Source organism: Hordeum vulgare, chromosome 2H, assembly GCF_904849725.1.
Source record: "Hordeum vulgare subsp. vulgare chromosome 2H, MorexV3_pseudomolecules_assembly, whole genome shotgun sequence".
NCBI classification, from domain to species: Eukaryota; Viridiplantae; Streptophyta; class Magnoliopsida; order Poales; family Poaceae; genus Hordeum; species Hordeum vulgare.
In genome coordinates, this window is record NC_058519.1 from 140,709,464 (window position 1) to 140,722,383 (window position 12,920).

Sequence of the window (12,920 nt, forward strand, 5' to 3'; positions counted from 1 at the left end):
ACATGGATCCTCTCTCGGATTTCATGGCTTCCAGCCATATGTCGGAATCTGGGCCCACCATCGCTTTCTCCATAACTCGTAGGTTCACTGTTGCTCAACAACATGACCTCCAAGACAGGGTTACCGTACTACTCTGCAGCAGTATGCGACCTTGTCGACCTACGAGGTTTGTAGTAACTTGATTCGAAGCTCAATGATCATCATCATCAGCTTCCACTTCAATTGGTGTAGGCGCCACATGAACAACTTCCTGCGCCCTGCTACACACTGGTTGAAGTGATGGTTCAATAACCTCATCAAGTTCTACTACCCTCCCACTCAATTCTTTCGAGAGAAACCTTTCCTCGAGAAAGGATCCGTTTCTAGAAACAAACACTTTGCTTTCGGATCTGAGATAGGAGATGTACCCAACTGTTTTGGATATCCTATGAAGATGCATTTATTCGCTTTGGGTTCGAGCTTATCAGACTGAAACTTTTTCACATAAGTGTCGAAACCCCAAACTTTCAAGAAACGACAGTTTAGATTTCTCTAAACCTCAGTCTATACTGTGTCATCTCAACGGAAATACGCGGTGCCCTATTTAAAGTGAGTGCGGTTGTCTCTAATGCATAACCCATAAACGATAGTGGTAATTCGATAAGAGACATCATAGTATGCACCATACCAAATAGTGCGTGGCTATGACGTTCAGACACATCATCACACTATGATGTTCCAGGTGGCATGAACTGCGAAACAATTTCCACATTGTCTTAACTGTGTACCAAAACTCGTAACTCAGATATTCATTTCCATGATCATATCGTAGACAGTTTATCCTCTTGTTACGACGAACTTCACTCTGAAACGGAATTGAACTTTTCAACATTTTAGACTTGTGATTCATTAAGTAAATACTCCTGTATCTACTCAAATCGTCAGTGAAGTAAGAACATAATGATATCCACTGCGTGCCTCAGCACCCATTGGACTGCATACATCAAAATGTATCACTTCCAACAAGTTACTATCTTATTTCATCTCAATGAAAACAAGGCCTTGCTCGTGTGGTATGATTCGCATGTCACTAGTGATTCGAAATCAGGTGAGTACAAAGATCCATCAGCATGGAGCCTCTTCATGCAATTTATACTAACATGACTCAAGTGGCAGTGCCACAAGTAAGTGGTACTATCATCATCAACTCGTATCTTTTGGCACCAATATCATGAACATGTGTAACACTACGATCGAGATTCAATAAACCATTGAAGGTGATTATTCAAGAAAATAGAGTAACCATTATTCTCTTTAAATGAATAATCGTATTGCAATAAACACGATCCAATCATGTTCATGCTTAACGCAAGCACCAAATAACAATTATTTAGGTTTAACACCAACCCCGATGGTAGAGGGAGCGTGCGACGTTTGATCATATCAATCTTGGAAACACTTCCAACACGTATCGTCACCTCGCCTTTAGCTAGTCTCCGTTTATGCCGTAGCTTTCATATCGCGTCACTAATCAATTAGCAACCGAACCGGTATCCAATACCCTCGTGTTACTAGGAGTACTAGTAAAGTACACATCAACATCATGTATATCAAATACACTTCTTTCGACTTTTGCCAGCCTTCTTATCTACCAAGTATCTTGAGTTGCTCCGCCTCAGTGATTGTTCCCCTCATTACAGAAGCACTTAGTCTCGGGTTTGGGTTTAATCTTGGGTCTCTTCATTAGTGCAGCAACTGTTTTGCCGTTTCACGAAGTATCCCTTCTAGCCCTTGCCTTTCTTGAAACTTAGTGGTTTTACAAACCATCAACTATTGATGATCCTTCTTGATTTCTACTTTCGCAGTGTCAAACATCGCGAATCGCTCAAGGATCATTGTATGTATCCTTGATATGTTATAGTTCATCACGAAGCTCTCACAGCTTGGTGGCAGTGACTTTGGAGAACTATGACTATCTCATCTGGAAGATTAACTCCCACTTGATTCAAGCGATTGTCGTACTCAGACAATCTGAGCACATGCTCAACGATTGAGCCTTTTCTCCTGTGCTTTGTGAACAAAGAATCTTGTCGGAGGTCTCGTATCTCTTAACAAGGGCACAAGCATGAAATCACAATTTCATCTCTTTAGAACATCACTTATGTTCCGTGACGTTTTACAACGTTTTCGGCGCCTTGCTTCTAAGCCATTAAGTATTTTTGTACTGAACTATCGTGTAGTCATCAGAAACGTGTATGTCGGATGTTCACAGCATCCACAGACGACGCTCGAGGTGCAGCGCACCGAGTGGTGCATTAAGGACATAAGCCTTTTGTGCAGCAACGAGGACAATCCTCGGTTTTACAGACTGAGTCTGCAAAGTTTGCTACTATCAACTTTCAACTAAATTTTCTCTAGGAACATATAAAACAGTAGAGCTATAGCGCAAGCTACATCGTAATTCGCAAAGACCATTAGACTATGTTCATGACAATTAGTTTAATTAATCATATTACTTAAGAACTCCCACTCAAAAAGTACATCTCTCTAGTCATTTGAGTGGTACATGATCCAAATCCACTATCTCAAGTCCGATCATCACGTGAGTCGAGAATAGTTTCAGTGGTAAGCATCTCTATGCTAATCATATCAACTATACAATTCATGCTCGACCTTTCGGTCTCATGTGTTCCGAGGCCATGTCTGCACATGCTAGGCTCGTCAAGCTTAACCCGAGTGTTCCGCGTGCGCAACTGTTTTGCACCCGTTGTATGTGAACGTTGAGTCTATCACACCCGATCATCACGTGGTGTCTCGAAACGACGAACTGTAGCAACGGTGCACAGTCGGGGAGAACACAATTTCGTCTTGAAATTTTAGTGAGAGATCACCTCATAATGCTACCGTCGTTCTAAGCAAAATAAGGTGCATAAAAGGATTAACATCACATGCAATTTATAAGTGACATGATATGGCCATCATCACGTGCTTCTTGATCTCCATCACCAAAGCACCGGCACGATCTTCTTGTCACCGGCGTCACACCATGATCTCCATCATCATGATCTCCATCAACGTGTCGCCATCGGGGTTGTCGTGCTACTTATGCTGTTACTACTAAAGCTACATCCTAGCAAAATAGTAAACGCATCTGCAAGCACATATGTTAGTATAAAGACAACCCTATGGCTCCTGCCGGTTGCCGTACCATCGACGTGCAAGTCGATATTTCTATTACAACATGATAATCTCATACATCCAATATATCACATCACATCATTGGCCATATCACATCACAATCATACCCTGCAAAAACAAGTTAGACGTCCTCTAATTTTGTTGTTGCATGTTTTACGTGGTGACCAAGGGTATCTAGTAGGATCGCATCTTACTTACGCAAACACCACAAGGGAGATATATGAGTTGCTATTTAACCTCATCCAAGGACCTCCTCGGTCAAATCCGATTCAACTAAAGTTGGAGAAACCGTCACTTGCCAGTCATCTTTGAGCAAAGGGGGTTACTCGTAACGATGAAACCAGTCTCTCGTAAGCGTATGAGTAATGTCGGTCCAAGCCGCTTCAATCCAACAATACCGCGGAATCAAGAAAAGACTAAGGAGGGCAGCAAAACGCACATCACTGCCCACAAAACCTTTTGTGTTCTACTCGAGAAGACATCTACGCATGAACCTAGCTCATGATGCCACTGTTGGGGAACGTCGCATGGGAAACAAAAAAATTCCTACGCGCACGAAGACCTATCATGGTGATGTCCATCTACGAGAGGGGATGAGTGATCTACGTACCCTTGTAGATTGTACAGCAGAAGCGTTAGAGAACACGGTTGATGTAGTGGAACGTCCTCACGTCCCTCGATCCGCCCCGCGAACAATCCCGCGATCAGTCCCACGATCTAGTACCGAACGGACGGCACCTCCGCGTTCAGCACACGTACAGATCGACGATGATCTCGGCCTTCTTGATCCAGCAAGAGAGACGGAGAGGTAGAAGAGTTCTCCGGCAGCGTGACGGCGCTCCGGAGGTTGGTGATGATCTCGTCTCAGCAGGGCTCCGCCCGAGCTCCGCAGAAACGCGATCTAGAGGAAAAACTATGGAGGTATGTGGTCGGGCAGCCGTGAGAAAGTCGTCTCAAATCTACCCTAAAAGCCCCATATATGTAGGAGGAGGGAGGGGGACCTTGCCTTGGGGTCCAAGGGACTCCCAAGGGGTCGGCCGAGCCAAGGGGGGGAGGACTCCCCCCCCCAAACCGAGTTGGACTTGGTTTGGTGGGAGGAGTCCCCCTCCCTTCCCACTTCCTCCCTCTTTTTTTTTTCTTTTCCTTTGATTTCCTTCTCTTGGCGCATAGGCCCCTTTGGGGCTGTCCCACCAGCCCACTAAGGGCTGGTGTGTCTCCCCAAAGCCTATGGGCTTCCCCGGGGTGGGTTGCCCCCCCCCCCCCCCCCGGTGAACTCCCGGAACCCATTCGTCATTCCCGGTACATTCCCAGTAACTCCGAAAACCTTCCGGTAATCAAATGAGGTCATCCTATATATCAATCTTCGTTTCCGGACTATTTCGGAAACCCTCGTGACGTCCGTGATCTCATCCGGGACTCCGAACAACATTCGGTAACCAACCATATAACTCAAATACGCATAAAACAACGTCGAACCTTAAGTGTGCAAACCCTGCGGGTTCGAGAACTATGTAGACATGACCCGAGAGACTCCTCGGTCAATATCCAATAGCGGGACCTGGATGCCCATATTGGATCCTACATATTCTACGAAGATCTTATCGTTTGAACCTCAGTGCCAAGGATTCGTATAATCCCGTATGTCATTCCCTTTGTCCTTCGGTATGTTACTTGCCCGAGATTCGATCGTCAGTATCCGCATACCTATTTCAATCTCGTTTACCGGCAAGTCTCTTTACTCGTTCCGTAATACAAGATCCCGCAACTTACACTAAGTTACATTGCTTGCAAGGCTTGTGTATGATGTTGTATTACCGAGTGGGCCCCGAGATACCTCTCCGTCACACGGAGTGACAAATCCCAGTCTTGATCCATACTAACTCAACTAACACCTTCGGAGATACCTGTAGAGCATCTTTGTAGTCACCCAGTTACATTGCGGCGTTTGATACACACAAAGCATTCCTCCGGTGTCAGTGAGTTATATGATCTCATGGTCATAGGAATAAATACTTGACACGCAGAAAACAGTAGCAACAAAATGACACGATCAACATGCTACGTCTATTAGTTTGGGTCTAGTCCATCACATGATTCTCCTAATGATGTGATCCCGTTATCAAGTGACAACACTTGCCTATGGCCAGGAAACCTTGACCATCTTTGATCAACGAGCTAGTCAACTAGAGGCTTACTAGGGACAGTGTTTTGTCTATGTATCCACACAAGTATTGTGTTTCCAATCAATACAATTATAGCATGGATAATAAACGATTATCATGAACTAAGAAATATAATAATAACTAATTTATTATTGCCTCTAGGGCATATTTCCAACAAGCGGTACATGCACACAAATAGCAAATCCTCGCAACCCAACGCGTGCAGGTGTTGTCAATCCCTCGTGGGTAAAGTGAAAGGATAGATTGCTAGATGCAAATAAAGTGATGGAAAATAAAATGCAGCAAGGTTTTTTTGGTTTTTTGATAATATAGATCTGAAAATAAAAGAGCAAATAAAATGGAAACGCATATAGCAAAGTAGAGACTACAAATAGATAATGTGAAATAGACCCGGGGGCCTTAGATTTCACTAGTGGCTTCTCTCGAGAAAATAGGAAACGGTTGGTAGACAAATTACTTTTGGGCAATTGATAGAAAAGCAAATAATTATGACGATATCCAATACAATGATCATGTATATAGGCATCACAGCTAGACAAGTAGACCGGATTCTGCGTGCATCGACTTCTATTACTCCACACGTCGACCACTATCCAGCATGCATCTAGTGTGTTAAGTTCATGGGGAAATGGAGTAATACTTTAAAAATGATGACACGATGTAGACAAGATCTATTCATGTTGGAATAGGGCCCGTAGTTTTTCCTTAAAGCAATGATACATGCGTGTCATGTCTCTTTCTGTCACTGAGTTTGAGCACCGCAAGATCGAACCCATCACAAAGCACCTCTTCCCATTGCAAGATAAAAGATCAAGTTGGCCAGAAAAAAAACCAAATACCGGAGAAGAAATACGAGACTACAATAATTAAGAATGGGTATAATTTCATAGATCTGATCATATACTCAAAATTCATCGGATCCCAACAAACACACCACAAAGGAACGAGTTACACCAAATAGATCTCTAATAGACCATTGTATCTCCAAGAGAGAGCCATCTAGCTACTGTCTACGAACTCGTAGGTCTGATATGAACTACTCACGCATCATCGGAGGAGCACCAATGAGGATGATGAACCCCTCCGTGATCGTGTTCCACTTCCGAATGGGCTCTAGATTGGATTTCGTGGCTTCTGGTACTTGCGGCGGGTGAGAAAAAAATTTGTCGACTCCTTTAGGGTTTCTAGAATATAGGGGTATTTATAGAGCTCAGAGGCGGTGGAGGAGGTGCCTGAGGCCCCCACTACCCACTAGGCCGCGTGAGGGGCCCTCGGCATGCCCTAGTGCCTAGTGGGTCGGCTGGGGCTCCTCTGGTGATAATCCTTGGTCCTCAAGTTCCCTTCTAGTCCAAAAAAAATCTCCAGAAAGTTTCATGGCATTTGGACTTCATCTCGTATTGATTTTCTGCGAAGAAAAAAAAAACAGGAACTAGCACTAGGCACTATGTCAATAGGTTAATCCCAAAAAATGATATAAAGTTGCTATAAAATGATCACCAAACATCCAAGAATGATAATATAACAACATGGAACAATAAAAAATTATAGATATGTTGGAGACGTATAAAATAGTTGCATATTTATTGAAAAAACAGAAAGGCTTGAGCAGTGCACCTCGGTGAAGAACATTGGGCGACGAGACAACCTCCGTCGGCAGTTGATCTAGAAAACCGGATCGACTACATGTTGAAGGAGAGGAAAGAGGAACTCGCGAAGGAGAAGGGAGATAGAGAAGGAGAAGCGACGGAAATGAATCAGGAAAGAGAACGAAGAAGGAAGCGACCGAAGCCCGATAACAAAAGAAGAGACCGGGAGGGGTGGGGGAGTTATGCACTACTTTAGTAGGAAGCGACCTATGCACCAAATACGAGCCACAGAACGAGGCATAGCCGCGCCTCCACAATTGATGCCAATTGATTTTTCTTTTTGAGGGGTTGTTGATGCCAATTGCTTTATTAAGGGGTAGTTGACGAAATCACTAGTTGAGAAGTACACCTTTCAACGATTACTCCCACCTTCCTAGATTGCGACAAGTGGTGCACTACATGCGTGCCACTTGTCGCAACCTGGGAGTTTTCACGTTTTTCGTAGATTCGTATTTTCAAAACGTTTTATCTTTTAAACCGTGCGTTCAAATCTAGAACTGTTTTCACCGTTGGGTTTCTCGCGTCGAGATCCCATGTTGATAGGTTTTGACAAACTTTTTTCTTACTAAAAAACCGGTGTTTTTTCCTTTCGGAGAGGCACGACCGTGCCTCTCGCGATAGCAAAACCGTGCCTCTCGCCGAAAAAAGAGAGAGAGAACAGAAAATGTGTTTTCCCCCTTTTCGAGAGGCACGGTCGTGCCTCTCCTGATAGCAAAACCGTGCCTCTCGCGGAAAAAAGAGAGAGGAAAAAACGCGTTTTCCCCTTTTCCGAGAGGCACGGCCGTACTTCTCGCGATAGCAAAATCGTGCCTCTTGTGAAAAAAAGAGAACAGAAAACACATTTTTTCCCTTTCCGAAAGGCACGGCCTTGCCTCTCGCGATAGCAAAACCGTGCCTCTCGCAGAAAAAAAGAGAGCAGAAAACACATTTTTTTCATTTTTGAGAGGCACGGCCTCTCGTGATAGCAAAATTGTGCCTCTCGCGGAAGCAAAACCGTGCCTCTCGTAGGAAAAAAAGAGAAAAAACGCGTTTTTCCTTTTTCGAGAGGCAGGGCCGTGCGGAAAAAACCCGAAAAATCCCACTCTAAAAAGACGAAAACACGTGCAAAAAAATTAAAAAAAGCAAAATACGAAGGGAATGCTCAGAGCGCGACACGTGGCGGCGGTTGAAAACGCGCAAGTGGCGGCGCGCGGAAGTGATTGTTGGGAGGCTACCGAAGAAGTGCTCGCTAACTAGTTGTTCTGGGTAGTTGATTATGCCAATTGCTGCACTTCCTCGCTGCTACATGCATCGTCCTAATACCGAGCCCCCGTGTTATATTGGACGTAGTGAGCAAATACCCAAAAGCACTAGTTAGCAAAATACACCTTCCAACGGTTACTTCCACATTCACAGGTTGCGACAAGTGGCACACTGCATACGGGCCGCTTGTCGCAACCTGGGTGTTTTCCCTTTTTTCGTAGATCTGTATTTTCAAAACGTTTTATCTCTCAAACCGTGCGTCCAAATCTCGAACCGTTTTCACCGTTGGCTTTCTCGCGTCGAGATCTTCAAGACTAGATCACATGTTGATAGGTTTTGACGAATTTTTTTCATGAAAAAAAGGGACAAAAATACCGTGCCTAACGCGATAGAAAAAAACAGAAACATGTTTTTCCCTTTCCACGAAGGCAAAACCGTGCCTCTCGCGGAAAAAAGAGAGCAGAAAACGCATTTTCCTCCTTTTCGGAAGAGGCACGGGCGTGCCTCTCATGAAGGCGCCTTTCGCGGAAGCAAAACCACGCCTTTTTAAAAACATTTTTTTTCCTTTCGGGAGAGGCACGGGCCTGCCTCTCGGCAAAAAAAAATGCGTTTTTTTCCTTTTTAAAAGGCACGGGGTACCTCTTGCGAAGGCAAAAATATGCCTTTCGCGAAAGTAAAAGCGTGCCTCTCGCAAAAAAACAGAAAACGCGTTTTTCTCTTTTCGATAGGCACGGTCGTGCCTCTCGCGAAAGCAAAATCGTGCCCTCGCAAAAAAAAAAACAACAACAGAAAACATGTTTTTCCACGTAAAAAACAGGAAACACGTTTTTTCATGGAATTTTTATTTTTATTTTTTTCGTCCAAAAAGTTACAAAAGACCGGTGAAAAACGTAACACCAAAAAAATCATTCAACAAAGCGAAAACGCGTGCGAAAAAAAAGTAAAATAAAAAAAATGCTCAAAACGCAAGACATGACGACGACTGGAAACGTATCAAATGACGACACGCGGGAGCGATCGTCGGAAGGCTTCCGAGAAAGCGCTCGTTAATTAGCTGCTCCTGCAAATACCCGAACATTTTTCAGAGATGGAGCACGGGAGCCCAATATAAGCCCGGATGCTTCAAATACTGTTCGAAGGCGTTGGTGGGCTGCTATCCCACCTTCGAAATAGGTGCACAACGCGTAAACCTCTCGGTCAAACCTCCACCAGAACGGCGACCCGGCAGATGGTCCCGCGTCTGCAGCCGAATTATCCATTCGGCTCTCTGTCACCGACCGTCAGACTGTACAAAACAATTGTATTACGGCCAAGGACGCCGTGGCGGCATAAACAAGTGGTGGCGCGTAGGCGCATGCAGGCATTCGTACGTAGTAGGAGTGTACGTTAGGCAGTACTATAGTAAATCAACGAGGTTTAGGTGTCAAAGCAACAAAACTTACAGTAGAGAGCGCGTCCTTCCACTTGGCACTGGCATCGCCGTCGATCCAGGCCCCGTTAAAGTATAAATATACTCGAAGGTGTAGATTTTGGCCCGTGGCTAACTAGTTAATCGCGGCATACTGTACGTACGTACAGTGCATTTCCCCGTCTCCGAGCAGAAAATGATTGGTGTGAACGGACGGCATTCCAAGACGGCGGCGTTGGGGGCTACAACTCCACGCGCGAGGGTGGGGCCGAGCATTTTTCTTTTTCTCGGAGAGAATGGCCCGAACATGTTAGGTGGAGTTTCTTGCACGGAGAAGTTTGCGCATGTTCTTACGGCTCGTTTGGTTAAGGGGGATTTGGAAGGTTTTGAGAGGTGGATTTCAGTGGAATGGGTGAATCCCTTTGTTCCATCCAATCCTCTTAAAAATTCCGGGTCTTTGCTTCTACTAGTCCTCCGAGAAGGGTTTTAAAATACATGAATAGAAAGGGATTGAAGGGGAACGGAGGGATTGTGCTAAGCAAACCCCTCTTACCAAATGGGCGCCCGAGGATCTGTGGAGTTTCTGGCCCTGTCGGAGATTTTTCTCTCAAAACTTCCCCAATCTCCCTTAACCAAAGCAGGCCTTAATCTCCCTTAACCAAAGCAGGCCTTAGGCCTCGTTTGGTTAAGGGGGATTGGGGAGGTTTTGAGAGGAAAATCTCCGGAGGGTTCAGAAACCCCACAGATCCTCGGACGTCCATTTGGTAGGAGGGGTTTGCTTAGGCGAATCCCCTCCGTTCCCCTTCAATCCCTTTCTATTTATGTGTTTCAAAATCCTCTTTGGAGGACTAGTGAAAACAAAATCCCAGAAATTTGAGAGGATTGGGTGGAATAAAGAGATTCAACCAATCCCTTAAAATCCTTCCATCTTAAAACCTTCCAATCCCCTTAACCAAACGAGGCCTATGGGATAGTATTTGGTAAATCTGCCAAGCCACACACACAGCCCTTGGTCGATCGACGGCATTTTACAAACCGACTTTCTACGCACGCACTTTGCACCCCTAGATACTCCTCGTTGGTTGTGTACGTACCGAAATCTAGACTACACCGGCCGTAAAATTCGTCGGGCAAATCCCAATGCACCGGGCACAGGCACAGGCACAGGCACGCAGAGCACCACTCGCACTCACGTCAAAGAAAGAGCGTACGTAGTTCACACTCACCGTCCTCAAAAGCCGTGCCCGCCAAGATGGAGAGGGAGAGGTAGGCCCGGCCCGTCCCGGACATCACCAGTAGAAAATCTGGCTAATCCAGTCGCAATAAAGCAGGGGTCGCCGTACCCTCCTCGTGAGCCAGCCCAGACGACCCCACACGAGAGAGAGAGAGAGCTCAGCTCAGCTCAGCTCATCACACACCACGCCACTCCACGCCGCAGCAGCTCCCTCCCTCCCTCACTGTAGCGCCCCACCTCACCATTAAAGAAACGAGCTAGGCCAAGTGGAGAGAGAAGGGAAGGGACCGGACGGAGAAAGAGCAGAGCAGAGCAGCGCGGACGGAGCAGGGGAGCTAGCGGGCTAGCATGACGTCGGGGGCTGCCCGGGCGGCGGCGGCGGCGGCGGCGGCTGCGGAGGCGGACGCCGGGCTGGGGCGGACGCCGACGTGGAAGGAGCGGGAGAACAACAAGCGGCGCGAGCGGCGGCGCCGGGCCATCGCCGCCAAGATCTTCACCGGCCTCCGCGCGCTCGGCAACTACAAGCTCCCCAAGCACTGCGACAACAACGAGGTGCTCAAGGAGCTCTGCCGCGAGGCCGGATGGGTAGTGGAGGACGACGGCACCACCTACCGCAAGGTCAGACCGAGTTAGACCTCGTTTCTTGGTCTCGGCTCTCGAGATCGAGATCGCCCTCACCCCCATGTTTCTTCCCTCCCTCCGTTTCCTGGATCTAGCTGGGCTTGCTTTTGCTTGGATGTGTAGATCTGATTGTGTGGTTCGATTCGTGGCAGGGATACAAGCCGCCGTCGTCCGGGCCGTTCGGTGGGGTCTCGTCGGCGGGCATGAGCCCCTGCTCGTCCTCGCAGCTGCTCAGCGCGCCGTCGTCGTCGTTCCCGAGCCCGGTGCCTTCCTACCACGCCAGCCCGGCCTCGTCGAGCTTCCCGAGCCCCACGCGCCTCGACAACCCGAGCCCCGCCTGCCTCCTCCCGTTCCTCCGTGGCCTCCCCAACCTGCCCCCGCTCCGGGTCTCCAACAGCGCGCCAGTGACGCCGCCGCTCTCGTCGCCGACGGCGTCGCGCCCGCCCAAGATCCTGAAGCCCGACTGGGAGGTCGACCCGTTCCGGCACCCGTTCTTCGCCCTCTCCGCGCCGGCGAGCCCCACCCGTGGCCGCCGGCACGAGCATCCGGACACGATACCGGAGTGCGACGAGTCGGACGTCTCCACGGTGGACTCTGGCCGGTGGATCAGCTTCCAGATGGCCACGACGGCGCCGACGTCCCCCGCGTACAACCTCGTCAACCTAGGCGCCTCCAGCTCAAACTCCATGGAGATGGAGGGAATGGCGGGGGAGAGGGGCCGAGGCGGCCCGGAATTCGAGTTCGACAAGGGGAGGGTGACGCCGTGGGAAGGGGAAAGGATCCATGAGGTCGCCGCCGAGGAGCTTGAGCTCACGCTCGGCGTCGGCTCAAAATGACGGCCATCCGCACTGGCACTTCCAGAACTTGCCGGCCAATGATCGGAAAATGGGTTCTTTCATGAACCTCGAGTCCTCGTCAAGCACAAGCTAAATCGTGGTGGTTGTTGGATCGGCCATTGCTGCTGCGATTTGCGCAATTCGTTCATTCTAGGTTTAGTAGGGGATGGATGCATCTGTTGTTCGATTCCTCGGACAAAGAAAAGGGATCCGAAACAATCCTTCATCTCAATCGGCTGGCCATGGATTGCTTCATTATTCATTCATGGATGTAGCTAGTAGCTGGGTTCTTCTTGTTGTTGTTTTGTGTTCTTGCTGCCAATGCATGTGTACGTCCTCAAAATGTGTGTGAGCTCATGTGGGGGAAAGTCGAGTAGAGTAAAAAGGTGGACGGAGTTGAGCTTCAGGCGGTGACCTGAATAAACCTCTCTTTGACGCGGCGGCTAAACGAGAAGTAACATGGAGCTACTAGAAGTTCATCGCTGCTTTCACTTTTACAGCGGGAGCATGCGTCGGCCCGGCCACGAGCCAACGGCCGGGTTCAGATGGAGATTCGCCACCGTCACCGTCGGC

The 12,920-nt window shown here is 47.7% G+C and overlaps 1 protein-coding gene across 1 annotated transcript; it reads left to right on the forward strand.

Annotated features, from left to right (window-relative positions):
- The first annotated feature begins 10,996 nt into the window (after positions 1–10,996).
- Positions 10,997–12,690, forward strand: LOC123425569 (protein BZR1 homolog 1). Its single transcript, XM_045109260.1, has 2 exons — positions 10,997–11,508; positions 11,664–12,690. The coding sequence occupies exons 1-2, from the start codon at positions 11,239–11,241 to the stop codon at positions 12,345–12,347; spliced, it is 954 nt and encodes a 317-aa protein (XP_044965195.1). The 5' UTR covers positions 10,997–11,238; the 3' UTR covers positions 12,348–12,690.
- The last annotated feature ends 230 nt before the right edge of the window (positions 12,691–12,920 follow it).

Bases quoted from the DNA above. Each gene is read 5' to 3' on its own strand.
- LOC123425569 (XM_045109260.1), top strand. From the start codon at position 11,239: ATGACGTCGGGGGCTGCCCGGGCGGCGGCGGCGGCGGCGGCGGCTGCG. The intron at 11,509-11,663 runs GTCAGACCGAGT...GATTCGTGGCAG, and splicing joins ACGGCACCACCTACCGCAAG to GGATACAAGCCGCCGTCGTC.